Raw genomic sequence first — 26,627 nt, forward strand, 5'->3', positions numbered from 1 at the left:
GCTAAGTCTGAATCGACTAGACAGCAACGCGTTTGGTTTTTTGCTTTTAGCATTACAATTACTTGTCCCACTACGCCTCCCCCTGCGCCACCACCCATTTTCCCAGAATTTTAATAGCTTTTTTAACATTTGGTGTGTGCTTAATGTGTGCGACCTTAGTGAATATCAACTCATAGAATCCCCACAGTATTTATGATCATCATCATTCGCACTTTGGCCGCTACCAAACCGTCCTTCAGTTTCAACCCCACTCTGGGCCCCACTTCGGGCCCAGCAGCCAGCCCGCCCAAGCTACGTCATCACGGAGCGCCGCGCCGGAAGCAGCGGGAAAGTGGGAAAACGCCCTTGCCTAACTCCCTCCCTTCCCTGCTCTCTCTTGAATCTTTGCAAGGCACAATCGTCGCGGATCCAGAGGGTTCCTGAGGTGACTGGGCAGGGGCAGAGGGTTGGTGGCCAAAGCAGGCAAGCAGTAGCCGGGGGACGGGACAGCCTTAGCCTTGTATTGAACCGCTAGTGCCACTTCACGCAGGCGCAGCATAGACAGTTTCTCCTGCCTCCGCGCCAGTTTTGTGAGCTTGCGGAAGGTGTGGCCAGCGCGATGGGCGTGGCCTTGGGGGGCACTGAGGAAGCTGGTGTGGGCGGGATCTCAGCAGGCAGAGAGAACCGCCCCAATGGAAAGGAGGAGCCTGGGAACCCGCCGTCCCACAAGTCGCCAGAATTTGCTAGCGAGAGCAATGGGCGGGGTTTGAGAGGGGGCCGCGCCCAGTGAGTGGAACCGAAGCGGTTGGTCTGCGTCAATGTGGGGAGCGAGAAGGGGGCGGAAGCTAGCGGGAGGCGGCTCAGGACTGGCTAGAGGGGGTTGGTGTGGCGTTAAGTGTAGGGCCTAGGGCAGGGGATAGAGTCTGGAGGAAGGAAAGTAGTCCTCTCAGGGGCGGGACTTATTGAAACGTTAGGGGTGAGGGTAGGTGAATCGTTAAGCTTGGGATGGGGCAGTGGCTGGGTTTGGCTGAGTGAAAGCGTGGGCGATTTTCCCTGGAGATCGCCGTAAAAGGAAGATTTGTGAAGGGGTGGGGTCTGGGTGAGGCTTGTTGTTAGGTACTGTCGAGCCGATTCCGAATCATAGCGATCCTGTAGGGCAGGATAGAACTGCCCCATAGTGCTTCAAAGGAGCGGCTGGTGGATTGAAACTGCTGACCTTTTGGTTAGCAGCCGAGCTCTTAACCGCTACACCATCAGAGTTCCACAACCAGGACGAGGCTTAGAAGAATGAAAGGGTCTGGGAATGGGGGGCTAGGTAGAGTGGAAGGGCGGGGATTAGCTGGGAAGGGCAGGCCCTAGAAAGGACTGAGTCGGGAATTAATGGCTCAGTGAAAGGGCAAGTATTTGAAAGAGGAAAAGAGAATTGTGTAAAAGGGGTAGAATTTAGTGGAAAGGTGAAAGGGACACCCCAGTGGAGGGAGAGGGTCTTGGGAGAAGTGGAGTTTTAGAAGGCAGTGGGGAATAGGCTAGCATAAGGGATGGAGAATAGTATAGGAGGCGGGCCGGCAAGGGGAAGGATATTGGGTCCTCTGGGCACACCGTCCCTTACAGACAGTCACGTCTACTCCCCCAGGACCGTGTCAGGGGCTCAGTCTCTCCTACCATGACCTCCACCGGCCAAGATTCCACCACAAACAGACAGCGAAGGAGTAGACACAACCCCCACTCACCCTCCCATAACTCCAGCGTCATCTCGGTGAGGCCCCAGACCGGCCCCGGGGAGGGAGAGCCGTGGGTTGTCCCCTGGACTCTGACCCTTCTTTCTGCTTGACAGAAGCGTGGTGTTAAAAAGGGTGCTGTACCCCGCTCCAGCCCTAGTCTAGCAGAGGTAAAGAAGAAAGGCAGAATGAAGAAGCTCAGCCAAGCAGCAGAGCAAGACCTAATCATGGGGCTGCAAGAGCTGGTGAGAGGGGCCTGGCCTGGATTTAGCCTCCAATGGCAACCCAAGACCCTGAGGTTTCCCATCCTGGACAGTATGGAATGTTCCCTCTGACTCAGGCTCTAATTGGATCTGTGTCTCCCATTTTTTCCCTGCAGGATCTGAACCTGGAGCCCAAGGCACTGTCTGGCACAGGCTTGGTGTTCGAAGAGCAGCTAAATGAATTCCACTGCCTCTGGGATGACAGGTGAGGCTGAGTCCTCTAAGCAGTCCCCAAAAACACATTAGCAAGAAGGAATTCTTTCTTAGGGCAGCCTGGAAACTGGAAGCAGATGATTTGGGGAGGTGGGGCTTAGAGTTAAAAGGGTTCCTTTTAGCACCTACTGTGTGCCAGGAGGAATCCTTGGGTGATGTAAACAGTTGTGTGCCAGGAGGAATCCTTGGGTGATGTAAACAGTTAAGTTCAGCTGTTAACTACAGGTTGGAGGTTTGAGTCTACCCAGAGGTGCCCTGGAAGAAAGGCCTGGTGATCTACTTCAAAAAATCAGCCATTGAAAACCCTATGAAGCATAGTTCTGCTTTGACACACATGAAATTGCCATGAATTGGAATTGACTCAATGGCAACTGGTAACTGGTAGTAGTATGCTAGGAGTTGGTGATACAAATGTGGACAAGATAGACAAGGTCCTCTCTCAGAGAGCTGAAAGGAGAGTAGGAGAGCTGATCATTAAACAGCCAATGGCAGTATGAATTGTTTAATGAAGGAGGACTTAAGACCAGGGGATTGAAGGGTATTTAATAGAGGACCCTAAGCTAGCATTCAGGGTTCCTGGATGGGTTCACTGGGGCAAGGACATTTATGGTGAAAATGAAGAATTACACTTCCCACAGACTCTACTTTCACCCTTGTTGTAATCCATCAGTAAATCCTTATTGGCTCTATGTTCAAAATATACATATTCAGTATCTGATCTCTCCACACCACCTCTACTGCTGCCACAGTCTTCATACACCTAGACTATTGCAGAGGCCTCCTCACTGGTTCCGCTGCTTTTGCCCTCATCCCTACAATCTGTTTTCCACACAACAGCTTAAAAAAAAATTCTTCAAAGGTGGACCGTTGCCCTCAAGGTAAAGTCCAAATTCTTCATCCTGGCCTCTAAGGTTCCACGTGACTGGCCCCACATCATCTTTGTAACTTCATCAGCCACCACCCTGTCCCTCATTCACTTCACTTCACCTGTATTGGTCCCCTTGCTGTTCCTCAAACATGCCAGGTACCCTCTCGCCTCAGGTCTTTACTCTGGCTGATCCTTTCTCCAGAGATTCCTTTCTGTCTCCTCTTCTCCCAGCTAGTGCTTATTCACCATTCACATCTCAGCAAGACTTTCTCAGAGAGGGCTTTTCCTTGCCACTACCCTACCCTATACCTGACTTAGATACTTAGAGCCCATGTCATTGTTTTTAAATGATTATATTTGTATGTTTACCAGTTGAGTATCTTATCTCCCCCATCTAAATGTAAGATTCATGGTGTAAAAACTGTATGCCTTTCATTTATTGAATAAATATTTAGTATTTACTGAGGAGTAGTAGATACAGCAGTAAACAGAATAAACAACCCTGCTTTCATGGAGTTTGCATTTTAGAAGGGAAAGACAGACAGTAAACCAAAAAAAAAAAGTAAATTGTGTAGTATGTTAGAAAGGGAGGTGCTGTGGCAAAGAATAAAGTGGGAAGAAGGGTAGTAGAAAGTACAGTGGAGGGGATTCTTAAGTGTTAAATAGTAGGACCTGAAGGAGGTAGGGAGTGAGCCACTCAGACATCTGGGAGAAAGTTCCAGGCAGGAGGAACAACTAGAGTAAAGTCCCTGAGGCAAGTGAATACTTGGTTTTATTGAGAAACAGTGAGGAGACCAGTGTAGGTGAAGCAAAATGATTAAGAGGGAGGGTGGTAAGAAATGGGGTCAGAGAGGAGGTGGGGGACAGTGTGTAGGGCCTTCTGGACCATGGTGGGAGCCACAGGAAGGTTTTGAATAAAAGATTTAGGTTTTAACTGATGTCTCTGGCTGCTGTGTAAAGAAAGGAGTGCTAGGGGAGCAAGGGCAGAAGGAGGATAACCAATAAGATTACTGCACTAGCTCAGGTGAGAGATTATAGTAGTAGCAATGGAGGTGATGAGGAGAGGGTCAGACTCTGGATATATTTTGAGATTGGAGCCAACAGGAGTCAGTGGAGATTCCAAAGTGTTTGGCTTGAGCAGCTGTGGAAGGCTGGATGGGGGGGATGTGGCAGGAGCAGATGTGGTGCTCACCACTGTCTATAGACAGATATATAATGTAGAGAGAGAGATGGAGCCCTGGTTCCGCAGTGGTTAAGCGCTCAGCTGCTACCTGAAAGGTCGGTGGTTCGAACGCACTACCTGCACCATGGGAGAAAGATGTGGCAGTCTGTTTCCATGAAGATTGCAGCCTTGGAAATCCTATGGGGCAGTTTTAGATATATATATATATATATATATACACATACGTACATATATATGACTGCGTCTTTGTCTCCCCAGCTTCCCTGAATGCCCTGAGCGGCTCCATGCCATCAAGGAGCAGCTGACCCAGGAGGGCCTCTTAGATCGCTGTATCTCCTTCCAGGTGAGTCCCCCAGCAGATACCCTGGGTGGAGGGCTGGCGACTGGTGGGACCTGGGCCTGGCTTGTGTCTTAGCCATTTATTCCTCATGTCTCCCCAGGCTCGGTCAGCCAAAAAGGAGGAGCTGATGTTGGTTCACAGGTGAAGGTTTGGTAGCCTTGTAGGGATGGGGAGGAAGCTACCCTGGGCTGACTAGGGTGGCTGACTGCTTTGGAAAGGAACATCATGGGCTTTGTGGCCTTGGGCAAGTAACTGAGGCTCTTTGGATCATCACCTGTAACATGGGGGCTAATAAACATGCCTTTATCAGGAGGCTTCAGTGTCAGGGGCTTAGAACAGTACCTGACATATCATCAGCCCACGATGAGCTGTTGTTACTATAACCTGGTTGTAAAAAGATGGTTGATATGTGGACAGAATGATCAGGGCTATGCCCCCAGAGGGCTGCAGGAGCCCAAAATAAGAGGCCTGGTGGCATGTGGTTCAAGGAAAGCTAGCTTGGCAGAGGGAGGGTATCTGAGTTGAGCTTTAAGAGGAGAGAAAGAGTGAGTTAGATGAAGAGGAATGCTGAGAGGGAAGGGAGGTATAGACAGGTGGAACAGTATGGCCCAAGTCCTGGAGGTAAGGTTTGGTGTGGCTAGAGCCTGGGGCAGGGAAGGGTGGCAGGGAGCAAATGCTATTACAGGGAATGCAGCGGGCTAGGGAAGGAGGGAATGTGACCTATGTCTCAGCTATTTCCCCTGGTTGACAGTTGAGGGCCTTGATTGACCCAGGGTATGGTGTATGAAGGACTCAGATGGGGAGGGGATACGGTCCCCCTGCTCAGGGCTAAGGAGGGAGGCAGTCCCCTGAATGCCATCCCCCATCTGTTCCTTAGCCTAGAATACATTGATCTGATGGAGACGACCCAGTACATGAATGAGGCGGAACTCCGCATCCTGGCAAACACCTATGACTCAGTCTACCTGCATCCAGTATGGATGAGTGCTGCGGGAGCAAGGGAGGCAGCACTCCTAGGGTCCCCATCCCCATGTCCGCCCCACCCTGGACCCCATTCCCCTGTGTTCCCTATGGGAGCAGCTGAGTGGACAGGCCTGTTCTCTCCCTCACTCCTTCTCTGCTCCCCACTGTCACTGCAGAACTCATACACCTGTGCCTGCCTAGCCTCAGGCTCTGTCCTCAGACTGGTGGATGCAGTTCTGGGGGCCAAAGTCCGGAATGGCATGGCTGTCATCAGGTAGGAACCTCTAACATTTAGCTTTCTACCTTTTTTTTTTTTAATTCTTTCTCTCAAATTTAAAATTTACTAGTATGGGTAATATATTCACATGGTTCAAAAGTCAAAGATACGAAAGGGCATATAAGAAAAAGTCTCCCTCCCACCCCCAGTTCCTCTCCTGGGAGGTAATCATTGTAACCAGTGGCTCGTGTCCTCCCAGAAACAGTCTATGCTTAGTCAAGGAATAACTACTATCTCATTGATTCTAAGACGTATATTTTTTTCCTATTTTTAACGTCTTGAAATACACATACTTCTTACAAACAGTGGCGTCACAGAATTTAATTGATAGCATTTTCTGCTTTGTTGTTGGCATTTAAAATCATGGTACGTCTTCTAATCATTGGCATCTCAGAGCTGACGAAATGTAGTCAGTATATCCTCTCACCCCCTCTCCTTTTTTAACCATAAATGGTATGAGTACTTGATACCCCCTTCCATACCATGCACTTTTCACTTACGCATCTTGGGAAGCTTAGCTTAACCAAAAAGACCAAATTCGTTGCCACTGATTTGATTCTGACTCATAGTAACCCTATAAGACAGAGTAGAACTGCCCCATAGGGTTTCCAAGGCCATAAATCTACAGAAGCAGACTGCCACATCTTTGTCCTGCAGAGCTGCTGGTGGGTTTGAACCACCAACCTTTTGGTTAGCAGCTATACCATCACGACTCCTTAAGCCTAGCCTAGAGCCATATAAAACTCCATTGTGCAATTGTACAAAAATTCAACCAGTCCCCTGCTAATGGATGTTTTGGTTTTTTCCATCATTTGCTGTTTAAAAAAAAAATTCTGCAGCAAATATCGTTGGGCATTTACAAACATGTTATTTCACTCTTTTTGTTGTATAGATTGTGGACTAAATCCTCAGCAGCAGAATGACTGAGTGTGAGGCTGTATGCAGTTACCATTTGAACACTGGCAAACCTCCCCTGGAGAGAGAGCTGTAAATTGGGGGTGGTGAGGGTTCAAGAGTCCCAGTTACTCAGTTCCTGGCAGATTTGCAGGAGTCAGCATTGGAGGAGTTGGTACTCCAGGATTAGGGAGCCGGGGAGAATCTGTCTCAGTAGAGGAGGATCCCCTGACCATTTTGTGGTCTTCCCTGTCCTCCCCAGGCCTCCTGGACACCACGCCCAGCACAATCTTATGGATGGGTATTGCATGTTCAACCATGTGGCCGTGGCTGCCCGCTACGCTCAGCAGAAGCATGATATTCAGAGGTCAGCAGCAGCAGGGCAGATATGATGGCCTGGGGTGGAGTATCCTGGTCTGGGCTCTTCCCCTGCATTCATCTTGATCCCCTTACACAGTGTCCCCTTTCTCCTGGCACACAGGGTCCTTATTGTGGATTGGGATGTGCACCATGGTCAAGGAACACAGTTCACCTTTGACCAGGACCCCAGGTATGCCCCAAGTCCAACTGCAAATAGTAGACATAGGCCCAGCCAGAAGGGGCCTAGGAGGAAGGAAAAGCAAGGCATTCAAAGGATCTTTGCTAGCATTGTGTGTGTCTGCTGTCTTTCTTAATATCACTGTATAAGGCAGGGACTGTTGGGTTCCCCATATTACAGATAAGGAAACTGAGGCTTACAAGATAAGAGGTTACACATAGAGAAAGTGGTAGAGACATGATTTGAGCCCAGAAATATTTGGGGATCTTGTTCACTGAGACTGGAGTGAACCTCAAGTTACAACTTTGTTTTTTCATATTATGGCAATATTGTAAAGTATGTGTTGAAAAAATTAATACAGAAATGTCTAAAGAACTGTGAGTCTCCTAGAATTCCCATCACCTTATAAATGACTATTGACAGTGTGGATTATATTCTCACAGATTTTTTCCTGCGGATGTATGACTATTCATTATTATTATTGCTGACAGTGCCTAATGGGATAATCCTCTACATGCTCTTCAGCAACTTGCTTTTTTTTTTTTTTTTCATTTAAAACCACCTCTTTCTCTGTAGGAGCTTTATAGCATTATATTGTGTGGCTGTTTGGAAACCCTGCTGGCGTAGTGGTTAAGTGCTACGGCTGCTAACCACAGGGGCCGCAGTTCGAATCCGCCAGGCACTCTTTAGAAACTATGGGGCAGTTCCACTCTGTCCTGTAGGGTCACTGTGAGTCGGAATGACTTGACAGCACTGGGTTTGGTTTTTTTTTTTTTTTTTTGGATCGCGTGGCCGTACTTCTCTTTGACCTCTGGATATTTAAGATGCTTTCTAGTTTTTGTTATTAGACAAGTCTACAATGAACATTTTGAAAATATGTATTTTATACTATTCTGAGTATATCTGAAGGATAAATTTCTGATAGTGGTTTTCTGGGTCAGAGGGTCAGCATGCTTTAAATTCTGGTATATACTGCCAGACTTCCTTCCAGAAAGGTTGTACTTATCTAGACTTCTATGAGACCAACTGCATAGAATCCACTTTTTTTTCCATAAATCCTGAGCTCTCACGGCCCCTTGCCTGATCTAGGTAGGTTGTTTTCTAGACTCAGGCCTCTCTTAAGTTCTTGGGAGTTTTTCATCTATTAGATCTTTGATAATTTCTTCTACTGTGCTTTCTCTGTTCTCTCTAGAACTCCTGTTAGCCAGATGATAGACCTTCTGAGTTGGTCCTCTATGTCTCTTATTTTATTTTATGTCTCTTACTTTTTGTCTTATGTTTTCTCTTTTTCCTTTTGCCCTGTATCCTAGGAGATTTACGTTCAAATTTACGTTCAAGTCTTCTGTTGAATTTTGTATTTAGACATTCATTTAATCTCCAAGAGTACTTTCTTCCTCTCTGTTTCTACACCATATCATTCTGATTTTGTTTTTTAGAGTACTAATTAGAAATGTCTTCTCTTCTGTTCCCTGAAATAAGTCTTTTTATTTTGGGGATGCTTTAATTGTTTGTTTATATTGGTCCTTCTCTTTCGTGATGTGATTTTCCTCAAATGTCTAATGATCCTTATATGGCTGTTTATGCTTAAGAGCAAAGTACTGTGTTTACTGTTGTAGGTGGCTGTCATGGGGCTACTCTTCCATGGTATCTGTAGGTATGTTTTCCTGAAATGCATTTTCCCAGAATGGGGGCAGGGAATTTCCATTGACAGGTTTCACTTTAGGCCATGCTGGCAAAGACCCAGGCGCTAGATGGGGTCCTGCCAAATGCCAGAATCAAGAGGATCTGTTCTTTGGGCTGCCATCTCTCTTTTTCTCCTCAGCCTTGCCAAAGACTTGTTTATTTTATTTATCTTTTGAAAATCTAGCTTTTGGCTTTTGGAGTCATTTCTACAATTTTATTGTTTTTTTTGTACTTCATTCTTTTTTCTGTTTTTATCTTTATTATTTCTCCTGTGTTCTTTATTTTCATTTCTGGCGTCTTGATTTCAATGCATCAACATTTATCAACTCATTAGCCAATCTTGTTTCATCTATATCTGCACCCACTGCCTTGCTCCTGTATATTTTGAAGCTAATCCCAGACACCATATAGTTTCATCTGTAAATATTTAAGAATGTATCTCTAAAATGTAAGATGCTTAAAAAAAAAAAAGCATGACCACAATATCACGCATAAGAAAATTAACAAGAATTTTTTAAAGTATCATTAATTGTTCTTTTTGTTCTAATAAATGCACCAGAGGGTATAGATTTGTTGTTTTGTGGATACATTATTGACCATATGCATGAGTATGAAGAATTGTGAATATATTCAATACATTCCTCCTTAAGAATAAGAATGTATAAGTAAAAATTCTCTCTGTGCTCTTTAATCTCCCAGCTTCCCCTCTCTCAGTCTTATAACTCCAGCAGTAGGGTCTTGGGGTGGAGACAGATTGGAGAGTCCTTAAAATCTTTTTATAAAGACAGTGAAAGCAGGTAAACTAAAACTGTTGCTGTTGTGTGCTGTTGAGTCGATGTCGACTCATAGCGACCCTGTAGGACAGAGTAGACAGAGTAGGGGTTTCTAGGCTATAATCTTTATGAGAGCAAATAACCAGGTCTTTTTTTCCCCTGAGGAGCACCTGGTGGGTTCAAACCTCCGACCTTTTGGTTACCAGCTGAGCGCTTAACCATTGCACCACCAGGACTCCTTAAACTAAAACTAAGTAGTTAAAAGAAACAAATTTGGTGACCTGCTAATTGAGAATTGGCTATTCAGTGTTGATTTTGGGTGCATTGACCCAGTGTCTGTGCTTGATTTCTCCAGAGGAGAAACCTCAGGTCATCTTTTTTTTTTTTTTTTGTAAATAATATATTATTGTGTTTTCGTTGAAAGTTTACACAGCAAATTAGATTCCCATTTAACAATTTCTATACAAATTATTCAGTGACAGTAGTTACATTTTTCACAATGTGTCAGCATTCTCATTAATTCCATTCTGGCTATTACGTCTCCAGTAATCTTGTTCCCCTGCCCCCTTACCTTCTCATCTTTGTTTTAGAGTAATTGTTGACCCTTTGGTCTCATATAGATGGTTTTTTAAAGGAGCGCAGCACTAAGGGGTGATGTTCTTTATTTTATGAGCCAATCAGGTCATCTTCTTGAGGGTAAGGGAGGGTGGGGTGCCCTGCCTCCAGCTGCTCAGCATGGGAGATGGCTCTGAGAGTCTAATACCCCATGTGTTACCCTATTCTCTGGAACACCTGGTGCCTCAAAGTCCTGAGGCTTTCTACCTTCCAGAGACTTGAAGTCACTCATTGTCTGACATCTTTTCCCTCATTCTCCCTGTCTTTCTGGGTTGCTACTCATTTAACATTCCTTTACTGTCATTTGTCTGAAATTGTAGAAGGAAGAGGAGGTAAAGCTTGTGCTCTCAGTCCACCACCCTTTCACTGGAAATGAGTCGAACTTATTTTAAAATCCCCTCTGTTTGCTTTATAAACTTAGTTTCCTTGGGTGTTAGTTCTGTTTGTTGACTCTGGTGATACTCCTGTGGGGTTGGTTTTCTCCAAATATTTCTTTATTCTTTTATTCCCGATGATAATTTTTATGTTCTGCTCTATTTCTCTTCCACTGATGGTTAACTTAGTACCTATATTTATCTATCAGTATACAAAATAAAACAATGATTGCTTCATCACCCACCTGCTCCTCAGGATCAGTTTTAGCAGGGGTTTCATTTCCTAATTCCAAGATATTTCCCATTTTCAAAAATCCATTTATGTCAGTTGCATTACGTTTTTAACAACTGTTATCAACATTTATTAGATTTTGTCTCTTAAGTTTGTCTAGATTTATTGCATACCACTATTTCTTGCATATCTCTAAGAAGAAAAAAATGCAGGCTAAATTCTTTCTGGAACAAGGCAGGTGGTGGATGAATAGATGGATGGATGAGTAGATGGATGAAAGATTATTCATTTTTTTTGCCCAGAGTTAAACCCTCTCACGGCCCCTTGTCTGGCTTTCCATCAGAACATGTACAGTCCTGACTTTTCAGTATCTGTTTTGTATGTCAGTCCCCCTCACAATCCCCTGGACCCCTCTTAGTGCTCAGTTTCTCACCTATAAAATAGAGGAAGTAGTAAAGGGGGCCTGTAAAGTGTTGGAGAGAAGTAACTGCCCCCTCACTGACCTCATGACAACCCCCCACCCTCCTCCACCTCCACATAGAGACCTAAGTTCCACCCCTCCTAACCCCACAAGCCCCATGCCACCTGTGGGTCTCCAATGTCTTGGTCACAGGGGCAGGTGGGTAGGCACGCATGATCTAGAGTCCCCTGCAAGGTCAGGAGTCCCCAGGGGCTGGGATAGACCCAAAAGCTCCCAGGGTTTCTGAGCTGAGCATGGAACCAGGTGAATACTGTCTTAGTTATCTAGTGCTGCTATAACAGAAATGCCACAAAGAGAAATTTATTCTCTCACAGTCTAGTAGGCTAGAATTCCGAACTCAGGGTGCCAGCTCCAAGCCTTCTCTCTCTGGGGAAAGGTCCTTGCTATCAATCTCCTCCTAGTCTAGGAGCCTCTCAGCACAGGAACCCTGGGTCCACAGGACACACTCCACTCCCAGTGCTTCTTTCTTGGTGACATGAGGTCTCTCTCCTCTCTCTTTTATATCTCAAAAGAGATCGGCTCAAGATACAACCTAATCCTGTAGATTGAGCCCTGCCTCCTAACATAACTGCCTCTAAATCCTGCCTCATTAACATAAACCAAAAACCAAACCCATTGCCATCAAGTCAATTCGGACTCATAGCGACCCCTTGGGGTTTCCAAGGAGTGGCTGATGGATTCAAACTGCTGACCTTTTGGTGAGCAGCTGTAGCTCTCAACCACTGTGCCATAACATCATTAAAAAAAAAAAAAAACATTACTATTGAGTCGATTCCGACTCATAGTGACCTTATAGGACAGAGTAGAACTGCCCCAGAGGGTTTCCAAGGAGTGCCTGGTGGAGTCGAATTGCCGACCTTTTGGTTAGCAGCCATAGCTCTTAACCACTATGCCACCAGCGTTTCTATAACATCACAGAGGTTAGGATTTACAGCACATGGGATAATCACATCAGATCACAGAATGGTGGACAACCAACAATAGTGGTTGGGGGGACACAGTTCAATCCATAACAGATACTGAGGGGGGCAGTGAGGTTTACTGAGAGGCTCCAGTGGGAGACCAAATGAATGAGTGAGTGATGTAGCGAATAAATGAAGAATTAATGGGAGAATGAACAAACTGGCAGTTGAATGGAAGGGTGAATTAACAGAAGAATGAATGGATATATGGATTAAAGAATTAATGGGAGAATGAATGAGTGGTTGAATGGGGAAACGGGTGATGAGTGAACCATGGCAGCTGTGGGCTGGAGAGATTGACTCTCCTCCAAGCCCCCCACCTCTATTTTCCTCTGCCTCCAGCGTCCTGTATTTCTCCATCCACCGCTATGAGCACGGCCAGTTCTGGCCCCACCTTAAGGCCTCTAACTGGTCCGCCACAGGCTTCGGCCGAGGTCAGGGATACAACATCAATGTGCCTTGGAACCAGGTCAGTGGTGGCATACTCTGCCCCCACCGTAACACCCACCCCTGCCTCTCAGGTAGTCCAGAGCAGGTGGTAGTGGCTGACTGACTCTGTCATGCCTCTGTCTGCAGGTGGGGATGCGGGATGCCGACTACATTGCTGCGTTCCTGCGCATCCTGCTGCCAGTTGCCCTTGAGGTCCTGGGGACCTAGGGTTTGTTAGGGACAGGGCAGCGTGGAGGGATGGGCCATGAGGGCAGGGGCCTCATGTAGTCCATTCCCTCCTCAGTTCCAGCCACAGCTGGTCCTGGTGGCTGCTGGATATGATGCCCTCCAAGGGGACCCCAAGGTAAGGCAGGGTCCCTGGGGTAGCAGGTGGGCAGAGGGGCTGCACGGAGCCAGGCTGACCCTTCCTGCCCCCTAGGGCAAGATGGCTGCCACTCCAGCAGGGTTCGCGCAGCTGACCCACATGCTCATGGGTCTGGCAGGAGGCAAGCTGATCCTGTCTCTGGAGGTGAGTGATGCGTCATGCCCGCAGTTCACCCCATTACCACAACCTTTGTCTCAGCCTGTGGATTCTGGAGCACTTGAGAACCAGACTTTCGAGTCCAGCAGGGGTTTCAATCCCAGCATTTCCGCTTAATAGCTACAACCTGGCGTAACTCACTTAACCTCTTTGTGCCTCAGCTTTTCTTATATAAAGTAGACATAATGCTAATAACAGTCACCTTAGATCATTGTCCAGTGAATTGAGGTCACCCTCTAAATTCCTTTTTGCTTGACATGTAGTATGCACGTTATTATTATCATTCTCTGAGTGTCTGGTTCTCCCACAACTCCTCCTTCCAGGGTGGCTACAACTACCGCTCCCTGGCTGAGGGCGTCAGTGCCTCGCTCCACACCCTTCTGGGAGACCCTTGTCCCATGCTGGAGTCCCCTGGTGCCCCCTGCTTGAGGTGAGCCCAGGTGGAGGAGTGGGTAAGTGGGACCCTCACTGCCTACCCAGGGGCCATTGCACCCATTTTTCGCCTACCCTGCCCTCCAGTGCCCGAACTTCGATTTCCTGCACTCTGGTAGCCCTCAAGCCCTTCTGGGAGGTCCTTATGCAATCTGGTAGGAAGTGGGAAGTGAGCTGGTGTGGAGGGTTGGGCATGACGTGAGTGGTGGGGGAGACCCTCTTCCAGACCAGCCCCCAGCTTTCCTGGGCCACCTTGGTAAGGGAAGGTCAGGCCCTCTCTCTGGGCCCTGGTTTCAGGCCTTCTGCCCCTTTTTACATTTGGGTGAGCCCAGCCCCAGAGTATTGCGGGGGCCAGGCTGGGAAAGTAGGGTGAATGTGGCCTCCCCCTTGTAGCTGAGACCCTCGAGGAGGACTGCGTGGAGAAGGACAAGGAGGAGGGGCCGTGGGAGCCCCCTGTGCCCCAAATCATGGCCTGGCCAATGCTGTGTGCTCGCACAGGGCTGATCTATGACCGGCGTATGATGAATCACTACAACTTATGGGACAAGTATGCAGCCTGAGGGCCAGGATAAGTGGGTGTGGGGTCCCTGGCCTGCTTCTCAAGCATTGATCCCCCACCTCTGGCTTCCCCCCTGCTCCCAGCCACCACCCCGAGATGCCCCAGCGCATCTCGCGAATTATGTGCCATCTGGAGGGGCTGGGCCTCACTGAGCGCTGCCTCACCCTGCCTGCACGCCCCGCCACAGATGCCGAGCTGCTCACCTGCCACAGGTCAGACTCCCCCATGCCTGAGGGGGCTGGGGTCCAGTGGGCTGGAGCTGGGGTTTCCCTCCCAGAACACGGGGCAGTGTTGAGCACACAGCTGCTGTGGCGCCCAGGTGGGGCTGGAACCACCTCACTGCCCACCAGTGCTCGTCTCATGCCTCCAGTGCTGAGTACATAGCTCGTCTGCGGGCCACGGAGAACATGAAGACCCGGGAACTGCACCGTGAGGGCGCCAACTTTGACTCCATCTACATCTGCCCCAGCACCTTCACCTGTGCACAGCTCGCCACTGGCGCTGTGTGCCGCCTAGTGGAGGCTGTGCTTGCTGGAGAGGTACATCCTTTGTGGGGTGGGTGATAGGCTAGGGAGAGGAGGTCTTGGGAGAATGGACAGAGAGGGCCCTGGGAGAGTTGGGCAGGGCCTGAGGAGAGGAGGTATGGGGGGGGTCCCCTGATGACTAGAGAGGTATGCCTAGAGATGGGGATTGCAGGGGTGGGTTGGGAGGCAAGGGAAGGGGCCCCTAGTACCCGCTAGAGGGGACAGGAGAGAGGGAAAAGGAGAACGGGATGGAAAGCAGCGAGGGATGATGGTCAATCTTAGCTTCCTGCTCCTCTTCCAGGTACTGAATGGTACTGCTGTGGTGCGCCCACCAGGACACCACGCAGAGTGGGATGCTGCTTGTGGTTTCTGCTTTTTTAACTCTGTGGCTGTGGCTGCTCGCCATGCCCAGGCCATCAGTGGGCATGCCCTGCGGTGAGAGCTCTCTGGGGAACCCCAAATCCTGACCCTTGTTGGGACCTGGTGATCCCCCCCAGCCCAGTGCTTTGCTAGCAGGCCCCTGGTGTCACCCCCAGAACTTACCCAGAAACAGCCAAAGGTCCACTCATTTAGCACTTTACCCGGCAAGGACCAAGGATCTAGCCTCTCAGTGGCACCCTGGTGCTTATAAAACAGGATCCAGGGACCAGCGCCCACCAGTTCTGGCCTATAGCAGTTATCGGAGCAGAATCTAGCGTCCATCCCTCAGCACTGACTCAAGCCCAGAGTGAAGCCCTTGGGACCCAGGATCTGGCTTTCACATTTACTCTGATAATACCCAGAAGCCTGATACCCAGCATTTTCCTAAAAGGGACCCAGGTCCTGCCACCAGCAATACATACTCCTGCAGACTCAGAGGTCTAGCCTAAGCCATCTCCCAGGGGGCACATATCTTGGGTTACTAAGGAGCTGCCCCCACTCCCCAGGATCCTGATCGTGGATTGGGACATCCATCATGGTAATGGAACTCAGCACATATTTGAGGATGACCCCAGGTGAGGGGCTGGCGTAGGGGGGTGGCCAGGGAGGTAGGCAGGCCATGCCTCAGGGATCCTGGGGGCCTACATGGGCAAGGCAGCCACCACCTGGCCACGGCCTCCTTCCCCTCATCCCGGCAGTGTGCTCTACATGTCACTTCACCGCTATGATCATGGCACCTTCTTCCCCATGGGGAATGAGGGTGCCAGCAGCCAGATTGGCCAGGCCCCCGGTGTAGGCTTCACTGTCAACGTGGCCTGGAATGGGCCCCGCATGGGTGACCCCGACTACCTGGCTGCCTGGCATCGTCTGGTACTTCCCATTGCCTACGAGGTACGGCTCGGGATGTAGGTGATGTGACTGGGGTTGGAGGGGCAGTACTTTCCTGCCTTCTCAGTGTGTGCATCTGACTACTGGGCGCCTGATCATATACGATGCCTGTGGTGGCTATACGTGACTGCTAGCTGAGTGTGGTGGGGTGTGACTCTGTGATGGCCTTTGTGTACTTGTCTGAGTGTGTACTTGTGCCGTATGTGACTGCCTTCTCTGTGTGTGACATTGTGTGAGACTCCCTTGAATGTGTGTGTGTGATGTGTGTCTGTCCTGAATGTACGAGGGTGGTCTATGTGCAACCAACTGTAGATGTGTGCTCTGTGTATACCATCATGAGTCACTGTGTGTGCCTGTCCATACATGAGGGTGGCTGTGTGTGACTGCCATCTCTGTGTAACTGCACAAGGGAAGGAAGGGGCCTGAGTATGAGACTGTGCAGGTGGCTATTTGTCACCACCTTTTCTATGTGCTGTGGGTGGGATATTGTATGTCACTATATGTGGCCATCCCTGTGGCAGCCTGTGTGTGACTTTCTGCAGTGGGTTCTGTGTGTGGCAGCCACCTCTGTGTATAACCGTAGCTGCATGTATCTTCCTGACTAGGTGATGGTCCGTATATATTTGTCAGACTATGCATAAGTGACTGTATTTAACTACCTTCTCTTTATGTAAACTGCGTGTGTGAGGCATTTTGTGTGACTGGTTATGTGTGCGTGACAGACTTTGTGAGGGCAGATGTAGGTGACTGCCAGGGACTGCCATCTCTGGGAAACTGTACATGGTATGTGTGTGCAATTCCATATGTGTGTCTGGCTCTGCACAGGTGGCCGTAAGTACCTGCTTGTGACTGTGCGGAATTGTGTGTGACTATGTGTGCAAGTGACCACCTCCTCTGGGTGCAGCAGTGTGCGTGTGGCTGTCATGAGTGTACGGTGATGGCCTCACTGGGGCTGTCTGTGTGTATGCGCACACACACACATGAATGGTTGTGTTTGTGCAGGGCTGGCTGTAGATTGTTGCCCGCTCTGAGAGAAACTGTATGTGCATGACTAGTGTGAATGTGTAGTCATGGTGTGTGTGGGACTGTGTGTGTATGGGTATATGTGGCTGTATGGGACTGTCTTTTCTGGGTGTGGCACTTGCATTGTTCATCTTCTGTGATGAGAGTGTGTTTGTGCCTCTGTTTGGCACTGTGTGTATAAAACCTTGTGTTTTGTGCATGTGAGTCCCATGTGTGACCCAGGGAGGAGAGTGTGCATCTTGTCTCCCCCTGGCGTATGTCAATGTGAGAACATATCTCTGTCTCCCTGTGACTCATGTCACCATCTCTGGATGTGTGCGTCTCTGTGTCTCATGACACTGTCTCTTATGTCTGTCTCTCATGTCTTCATGTCTCTCTCTCATGTCTCTAAGTCTGTGTTTGGTATGTCCACATCTCTGTCTGTGTCCAAGTCTCTGTCTGTGTCTGAGTCTCTGTATGTCTGTGTTTCTTCTTTTGGAGTCTTGTGCCTCTGAGTCTCTATTTCTTGTGTCTCCATGTCTTCCCCTTCCTTGTTGTCAGGTCTCTGTTGTCATGCCTCCATCTCTTTGTCTCCATGTCTTCATTTGTCCTTGTCTTCGTGTCTGTGGTCACATGTCTTCATCTCTCTGTGTCTAATGTTTCTGGGTCTCCATGTATCTGTGTCTCTATCACCGACTGCCTACTGACGTCCCCACCCTCATGCCCATTCATCTCTTTTCTCCCTGCCTCAGTTTAACCCAGAACTGGTGCTGGTCTCAGCTGGCTTTGACGCCGCACAGGGAGACCCCTTGGGGGGTTGCCAGGTGTCACCTGAAGGCTACGCCCACCTCACCCACCTGCTGATGGGCCTTGCCAACGGCCGCATTATCCTAATCCTAGAGGTAAGTCTCCTGTTCCTCTTCACACTGTGGGAGGGTAGTTTGGAAGACTTGGAGTCCTCCCCTTTCTTCTGGCTGGTTGTGTCTCAGGGCAATGTCCTAAAATCTCCTTTGGGCATCATTTTCTCCTCTCTTTCAAAACTTCACAGTGATGGTCCCCACCTAGGATTGTTGGCACATACAGGATATCTTACCCCCACCCCCAACTCTCTGAGGAGTTTCCCTTCCCTTTTTCTTAACACAGGGTGGCTATAACCTGACATCCATCTCGGAGTCCATGGCTGCCTGCACCCGCACCCTCCTTGGGGACCCACCACCCCTGCTGGGCCCTCTGAGGCCCCCGCTATCAGGGGCCCTTGCCTCGATCTCAGAGACTGTCCACGTCCATCGCAGATACTGGCGTAGCTTGCGGATCAGAAGTGAGTGGGCATGGAGACTTGGGGGCAATGGGGGACTCGGAAGGAGGGGACTCAGGAAGGGGCAGGAATTAGAGGCAGAAAAGGGGCTAGCACCCACACTCAAGAATCTCCTTCCTATGGTTCCAGAGGTGGAGGACAAGGAGGAGGAACCCTCCAATTCTGGGCTGGTCACCAAGAAGGAGCCTCAACCAGCCAATCCTGGGTCAGCCAAGGGGATGGCCAGGCCAGAAGAAAACATTCTGGAAGCAGGCATGGGGAAGGCTACCTCAGCATCACCTGTGGAGGAGTCCATTCCAGGCCAGGCTAAGTCAGAGATAGCCACGGTGGAGCTCGCTAAAGACAAGTCCTTGGAGGTAGCCACTGGTGGGGCCATGCTGGACCAGACCACCTCAGAGGGGCCTGTGGGGCACACCAAGCTAGCTTCATGCACTGACAGCCAGACCCCCCCATCCTCACCTGTGCAGGGAACCACCCCTTACATATTCCCCAGAAACTTGATTGAGAGTCTCAGGACCTTGGAACTAAGCAATAAGACTCAGGTAAGGCCCACCACACCTAGGTAAAGGGAAGAGGGGGCAAGAATCAGGCCTCTCAGATACCTTTCTTGCTTCTGTGTGTCCAGAAGGCCCCAGATTCTCAGACCCCAGAAGAGAAGCTACTAGGAGAGGCAGCTGGAGGTCAGGACTTGGATGATTCCAAGCTGATGGGCTTTGGTGACACTGACGAGGTGAGCTCAGGGAGAGGCTGAGGCTTCCTTCTCTTGCCCACTTGTCTCTTCAGGTAGGAGCATATCATGTAGGAATTTGTAGTGGGGAGATTGGGTCCCCATCTTACTCGGTTTTATCCACCCCAGGCCACCTTTTATGCTGTGACACCACTGCCCTGGTGTCCCCATTTGACGGCAGTCTGCCCCATACCTGCAGCAGGCCTGGATGTGACACAACCCTGTCAGGACTGCGGATCCCTCCAGGAGAATTGGGTGTGCCTGTCTTGCTATCAGGTATGGAGTAGAGGAAGGGGATGGGGTAGAGGTTACCCAGGAAGAAAATCTCAGATGGGTGCTGCCCACCCTGCCCAACACTCACTCCTCAACTTTAGGTCTGCTGCGGTCGTTACATCAATGCCCATATGATCCAACACCATGAAGACTTGGGACATCCACTAGTTCTCAGCTTCGTCGACCTGTCTACCTGGTGTTACCACTGTCAGGCATATGTCCACCACCAGGTGGGCCCTGGGGAGACCCTTTAATGAGTGCATACTTAGCTCCCTCACCGTCCAGTACCTTCTCCGATTGGGTGAGGGTAGACTGGAGACCCCTCTGCTTGGCTGTCTCATGTGATTATTTTTTTGTGGTGTGGGGGCTGTGGAATAGTCCAGGGAGCAGGGTGTTTGAGGGTTGGAGCGGGGGTAGCGTCCTGGCTGAAGTAGATGGGACCTCACTAGCTCTTATTACCCTGTTCTTGCCTCCTCCCCAGGCTCTCCTAGATGTGAAGAATCTCGCCCACCAAAACAAGTTCGGGGAGGACATGCCTCGACCACACTAAATACCAGAACGCACTGTCTCTTCTCCACCTTCTGAGGCCCAAGATAGACCAGCCCTGGTTCATTTCAACCTGTACCTTGGATGAGGGGTAGCCTCTCATGGAATCCCATCCTGAATACCCTTTACAACACCCCAGGGGTGCTTATTTAAGTGTAAATACTTTTAAGAGGACTGTATTGATCAATTGTGGATCTTCTTTTGCCCATCTACTCCCCCCAGAGGAAAAGGAGGGCAACTCAGTGCCCCCAAGAGGGGACTGGTATCATTGAAGATGATGACATTGGAGGGAGGGAGGATCATACCGGCAGGTATGGCAGGGTTGCATATGTAATAAAGTGCAAGCTGTTACAAAATCTGGAGAAAGCCTTTTAACTTTGAGTGAGTGGAGAATCTCTGGCCAGCAGTAATGAAGGAGTAAGGGAGTGGGTCTGCATCAGGTCACCCCCCTGCCCACCCATCACCCCAAAAAAACTATCTGAAAATTGAGCAAGCATCTTGACTGGCTCCACTAGAGATTAAGTGGTAGACTCTGGTAGAAACTGAGTGCCTGTCTTAGAATTATGTGCCTCACGGCCAGCTCAGTGTGGGCCACTAGGCTCCACCCTGGGCTGAGAAGGCAGAAAAACTAGCAGGAAGTTTCCTTAAAAGGCCTCAATTTCGCATCTGTCTGATCTAATCTGGTGATTGGGGGAGAGGTGTCCAGGTTTAACATAACTGGGTATGGTGGTCATAGATAGCTTCCTGGGGGAAGGAGTACCTAGTGTTGACCAGAGAGAAATTGGGAGGACAGTTGTGGGGTTTTATTTCTCTCACATAATGAGAATTGCTTTGGCAGTTCAAGGAAGTTAGGGCTAAGGTTTCTTGAAATTTCTTCATGGCTATCTTAGGATCCCAAGATGATCACCAGAGCCCCTGTCATTCATTGAAGAAGTAGGGAAACAGAGAAGGGCAAGACGGTTACTGCTGGCTGAGTCAATCCCTTCTTAAGGAGCATTCTGAGTGCCCCACCCAACAATGCTTACATCTCATTGGTCAGAATTGTGTCACATGACTCAGCTGCAAAGGAGTCTGGGAAATTTCCTAGACATTTTTTACCTCAGATAAAATCAGGTTCTTTTTGCTCTGATAGAATACTTCCTCCCCTGCAACAGTTTCCCTCCAGGTATGTACATAACCCAGCCTGGAGCTACTAAAAAAGCCTGCTTGAGGCGGGACTGGCCACCTGGCCACAAAGAGGCCCTCACAAAACGTTTCCCAAAGTCTGGCTTTCTAGGTCAAAATCTACCCCCACACACATACACTAAGTCACATCCCAAATGGGGACAAGGTAAAGGAGAGAAGCAGCAAGATGCAGTGGGACACCCATGCGGGTCAAGCACACCCCCAGGAGGCCCTCCTCCTTTGGACCCGCGCAGGCAAGCCAGGCCGTGATCTCGCACTCACCCCAGAGCGACACAGGGGTTGCCCGCAGGACTGAGAGCTGTGGCATCTGCGCATGCTCACTGCCCCCACCCTGCGGGGAGGGGGCAGCACCTCCGCCTCTTATCAGAGCCCAGAGCTGCTGCCTGGGTCCCAGAGACCACCGCTTGCCCAGGAGAGAGGTGAGCCTGCGGCTGCGCCCTAACCCCATCCCTAAGCCGGGAGGTCTTACCGCGAAGGGTTTTGGAGGCGCGACCAAGGTCGGGAGGTCCCAAGATCTTGAGTTTGGGGGACCCTTCCCCTACCGCCTCCCAGCCCCATAATCGTCCGGCCCTGCTGTGTGAGGTAAAGAGACTCGGGTGAGGGTATCCGGCTGTGCGTGAAGCAGGGAGGTTTCACCGAGACTCCCCCACCCCCTCCTGCCCCACCCCCCAGTCCATTACTCCCTGGGACAAGAAAGGTGAACTTTCTTTGTCCAGACTGAGCCCAAAGTGGAGGTGGGCACAGGGTCACCTCACCTGGCTTAGTCAAGGAAGGTGTGACCTGTGAGGCTAGCCTGGAAGGCGGATTGTAAGATCTCATATTTGGAGTGACCTGCCCCTGCCCCCTCCCACTCTCCCTGAACCCCAGACCCCTAGCCCCTCAACTCACCCTCCTAGGTCGGGAAAACAATCCAGACCACGTATTAGGCGGGATCGCAGGGTCTCAACGGCCCTATGATGACACTCCAGTAGCACTTGCCACAGCAAGTCGTTTTATATTTCCTGAGAAGTGTGAGACCCCTCCTCTGTTATATCCCTGACTGGCTGTGTGACCTCGGGCCAGTCACGGTAACCTCGTTTCTCTGAGTCTTGCTTTTCCTCATTGATAAAGGGAGCTTGGTGATAACCCAGGCCTCACCAGGATGTTGTGAAGATTATGTGTGAGTGTGGGTGTGTCAGAGCACCTGGCACAATACTGAGCTCTCAGTAAATAATGTCTGCTGCTATTTTTAATTGACTCGGCAACAGGTTTGATTTTTTTGGTTTTTATTATGATTATTATCACTTTCATCAAGAGCGGAGAGCTGTTCTCGCATCTCATCCTCAGCTTTCCAGCTGCTCAGGCCCAAAACTTAAAGAGTCATCCTCGTCCCCCTCTCCTGCCTTTTATCTCTAAGGATAAAAACCGGTTCAGAATTTATCCAGAATCCATCCTCTCCTCAGCACATCCACAGCCACCACCATCATCACTGGCCTGGAGTACTGCAGTGGCCTCCTCACTGCTACTCCTCGCTCCCTCCCCTCAGTCTGTCCTCCCAGCTCTGTTTTCTCCCATTTTCTTTCCTCCGGATCTTGGGACCCCTGGGGCTCTGTCCCCTGCTTACTTCTTCCCTCATTACGCTCCCCCTTCCTGATCAAGCACATCCCGTGATCATTTTCAGCTATCTCTCTGGGCTGAGGACCCTGCAGCTGGAGCTCCATCAGAGATCTTGCCTCTGGGAACCCTAAACTCCAGATCCCAAACTCAACATAACCTCCCATGGGCACCTCGCTTCCACCATCTTCCCCCGACCTGCCACTGCTCACAGGTTTCCAGAGAGAGTTGTGATAACAGTTATTATGGAGCACTTACTGAGGCCCGCACTGAACTAAAGCACATAAATGTTTGTTGGATGCATTAATGGTGATTTAATAACTAACACTAATCGAGCACTTGCTGTGCCTGTCCCCTTCTAATAGCAAGATAATTTACTTATTTGTCTTGTTTATTCTCTGTTTTTCACTGCCAGAATATAATCCTCACAAGGGCAAGAATTTCAATCTATTTTGTTCACTGCCATATCCTGACATACAGTAAGAGTTTTGAATTAATGAATGAGGATTGAATGATAATAATAATGCCTAACATTAATCGAGCACTTTCTGTGTGCTTATCACCAAAATATATTTAACTTATTTATCTTGTTTATTGTCTGGGCCCCTGTCTTAGTTATCTAGTGCTGCTATAACAGAAATACAAGTGGATGGCTTTAACAAACAGAAATTTATTCTCTCACAGTCTAGGAGGCTAGAAGTCCAAATTCAGGGCGCCAGCTCCTGGGGAAGGCTTTCTCTCTCTGTCGACTCTCGGCGGCTCTCGGCTCTCGGCTTTCGGCTCTCGGCTCTCGGCTCTCGGCTCGCGGCTCGCGGCTCGCGGCGTCTCTCGGCTCTCGGGGGAGGTCCTTGTCATCAATCTTCCCCAGACCTAGGAGCTTCTCAGCACAGAGACTGTGCTCCCGGCACTACTTTCTTGGTAGTATGAGGTCTCCCGGTCTCTCTGCTCACTTCTCTTTTTTATATCTCAAAAGAGATTGACTTAAGACACAACTTAATCTTGTTGATTGAGTCCTGCCTCATTAACATAACTGCCTCTAATCCCGCCTCGCCTCATTAACATCATAGAGGTCTGGGTTAGGTAGGATTTACAACACAGGAAAATCCCATCAGATGACAAAATGGTGGACAACCACACAATACTGGGAATCATGGCCTAGCAAAGTTGACACACATTTTTGGGGGACACAATTCAATCCATAACAGTCCCACGCTAGAATGTAACCTTCACGAGAACGAGGAATTTTTTTTGTCTAAATTTTTTCACCTTTGTGTCTTTGCCATGCAGTAGGTTCTCAATAAATGTATGTTAAATAATTAATAAAGACTAAGTTACATTGGGGAAACCCCGGTGGCGTAGTGGTTAAGTGCTACGGCTGCTAACCAAGGGGTCGGCTGTTCGAATCCGCCAGGCGCTCCTTGGAAACTCTATGGGGCAGTTCTACTCTGTCCTATAGGGTCGCTATGAGTCGGAGTCGACTCGACGGCACTGGGTTTGGTTTTTTTGGTTTTAAGTTACATTGGAGCCCTGGTGGCACAGTGGTTAAGAACTCAGCTGCTAACAAAAAGATCAGCAGTTCGAATCCACCAGCCGCTCCTTCGAAACCGTATGGGGCAATTCTACTCCGTTGCTATGAGTTGGAATCGACTTGATGGCAATCGGTTTGGTTTTGGTTTTTTAAGTTACAATGATGATGGCTAACAGACTGCGTAATTCACTTATTTGTTTGGTTTAGCATTAGTCTCCATTTTCTAGAACCTAAATTCTCTGAAGGTCGGCGGTATGGGATGGCCGCATACTGCAAGGCAGGTACTGTGCTGGGCAAGGGTACAACAGTGAACACAACACAAAATCCTTTCCCTCCACCATGGGGAGTGACTGCTAATGGGTTTCTTTTCGGGGTAACAAAGACGTTCTAAAATTAGATTATGGTGGTAGTTGCACAACTCAGTGAATATACTAAAAGCTATGGAATTGTACAATTTAAATGGGTGAACTTTATGGTATGTAAATTATATCTCAAAAAAGAGGTTTCTAAAAAATCCTTGCCCTTACAGAGTTTATGCTATGGAAGAGATATAGAGACAATAAACAGAAGTAATTTATGCAGCATATAGGTGATTGGAGTTTTTTTTTTTTTTGGTATAGGTGATTAGCACACTAACCCATACTTGCAGCCATTGAGTCAATTCCAACTCATAGCGACATTATAGGACAGAGTAGAACTGCCCCATAGGGTTTCCAAGGAGCCCCTGGTGGATTTGAACTGCCGACCTTTTGGTTAGCAGCCGTAGCACTTAACCGCTACACCACCAGAGTTTCCTAGAACACACTAGGCACTCACTAATGTTTATTCAATGGCACCCAGCTGTCCCCTCACCACAAATTATCTCACCTAACCTATCCACCCCCCGACCCGCTTGTCTTTCTTCCCTTCCCACTTGCAGGGTCTGCTGTCCACATCTCTTCCCTGAGCTGCCCACTGGGAGCATGGCACTGCCCATAACCCACGACCTAGGCCTGGGCACATGGAGCCCTAACTCTCAGGAGCCCCACAGGGCTCTGGCACGCTGCAGAGGTGACCAGAAGCTGCCTGAGTACAAGGCAGTGGTGGTGGGTGCAAGTGGTGTGGGCAAGAGTGCGCTGACCATCCAGCTCAACCACCACTGCTTTGTGGAGGACCACGACCCAACGATCCAGGATTCCTACTGGAAGGAGGTGGCTCTCGGCTGTGGGGGCTACATCCTAAATGTGTTGGACACAGCAGGACAGGCAACTCATAGAGCCCTTCGTGACCAGTGCGTGGCTATCAGTGATGGTGTGCTGGGTGTCTTCGCCCTCGATGACCCCTCCTCTTTGGACCAGCTGCAGCAAATACGGGCCACCTGGGGCCCTCACCATGCCCAGCCTCTTGTCCTGGTGGGCAACAAGTGTGACCTCGTGACCACCGCTGGAGATGCTCATGTTGCTGCTGCAGCTCTCGCCCAGAGCTGGGGGGCCCCCTTCGTGGAGACCTCGGCCAAGACACGCCAAGGTGTAGAGGAGGCCTTTGCTCTGCTTGTCCGTGAGATCCAGAGAGTCCAGGAGGCAATGGCGAAAGAGGCCATGGAAGGAGCAGGCGGGCGTAAGGCCCGGCACAAGAAGGTCATGTGCCACTGTGGCTGCTCTGTGGCTTGAAGATCTTGGTCAAGAAAAGCGAACCCTCCCCCTGCCTAGGGCATTGATTCTTTTGACATGAAACCCCTAGAGCAACTAGCTGCATGGGACACCTTCGTTTACTGGGAATAGGTAGACACCTGTCTTGGGGAAGTTTTCATTCGGTTGAGGAGATTTTTGTTAACATGGGGTGTAGTGTTGGTTGTGTTATGTCAAATTGAGAGATTTTGTGTAAAATTAAATAAATGGTGTCCCCAGGTTTCAAAGCTGCCTCTGTGCCAAGTGTTACCTGAGTGGGGGTGAAACGGGGTAGAACATTACTTGAATTATGAGAGTTCTTTCATTCAAGAAATTTCGGTGCCAGGCCCTGCTTTGGGTAGGAGGTATATAGAGGTGAACAAGATGTGTAGATATGACATTCTTGTGGGGTGAAGGAAAATTAAAAAAAAAAAAAGATATGTGATATAAGGTTGGGTAGTGTTACAGGCTATGTATTAAAGGCAAGTGACAGAATAAAGAGTGACAGGGATGCTCCTTAGACAAGGAGGTCAAGGAAAGTCTTACAGAGTAGTGATATTTGGATAAAAACTTGTGGATATCTGGGGGCAGAGGGAATAGCCAGTGCACAGGCCATGGTCACAGACCAGCTACCACGACACAAACTCCCAATATCTTCAGGGC

At 49.2% G+C, this 26,627-nt stretch overlaps 2 protein-coding genes across 15 annotated transcripts; both read left to right on the top strand.

Moving 5' to 3' along the window:
- Window positions 1-290: 290 nt before the first annotated feature.
- Window positions 291-20,385, top strand: HDAC6 (histone deacetylase 6). 14 transcript variants are annotated; one of them, XM_023557878.2, is made up of 30 exons: window positions 316-424; window positions 1,613-1,735; window positions 1,814-1,942; window positions 2,077-2,165; window positions 4,483-4,567; window positions 4,665-4,705; window positions 5,442-5,538; window positions 5,704-5,801; window positions 6,961-7,065; window positions 7,180-7,248; window positions 12,699-12,825; window positions 12,933-12,998; window positions 13,090-13,149; window positions 13,225-13,314; window positions 13,650-13,756; window positions 13,846-13,913; window positions 14,152-14,305; window positions 14,401-14,529; window positions 14,637-14,856; window positions 15,143-15,276; window positions 15,768-15,836; window positions 15,960-16,152; window positions 17,904-18,053; window positions 18,295-18,469; window positions 18,596-18,822; window positions 18,934-19,008; window positions 19,092-19,196; window positions 19,323-19,469; window positions 19,568-19,696; window positions 19,948-20,384. In XM_023557878.2, the coding sequence occupies exons 2-30, from the start codon at window positions 1,643-1,645 to the stop codon at window positions 20,014-20,016; spliced, it is 3,300 nt and encodes a 1,099-aa protein (XP_023413646.2). In that variant the 5' UTR covers window positions 316-424; window positions 1,613-1,642; the 3' UTR covers window positions 20,017-20,384. The 14 variants fall into 14 exon arrangements, with proteins under 14 accessions (XP_010596002.2, XP_023413649.2, XP_023413646.2 ...); XM_064278263.1 differs by having other exon boundaries at window positions 19,095-19,196; XM_010597700.3 differs by having other exon boundaries at window positions 291-424; window positions 18,596-19,008.
- A 4,544-nt stretch (window positions 20,386-24,929) lies between these two features.
- Window positions 24,930-26,048, top strand: ERAS (ES cell expressed Ras). The gene has a single exon (XM_003417997.3). The coding sequence runs from the start codon at window positions 25,137-25,139 to the stop codon at window positions 25,965-25,967; it is 831 nt and encodes a 276-aa protein (XP_003418045.2). The 5' UTR covers window positions 24,930-25,136; the 3' UTR covers window positions 25,968-26,048.
- The last annotated feature ends 579 nt before the right edge of the window (window positions 26,049-26,627 follow it).

The sequence above is a fragment of the Loxodonta africana genome, chromosome X (assembly GCF_030014295.1).
Source record: "Loxodonta africana isolate mLoxAfr1 chromosome X, mLoxAfr1.hap2, whole genome shotgun sequence".
Taxonomy (NCBI): Eukaryota; Metazoa; Chordata; class Mammalia; order Proboscidea; family Elephantidae; genus Loxodonta; species Loxodonta africana.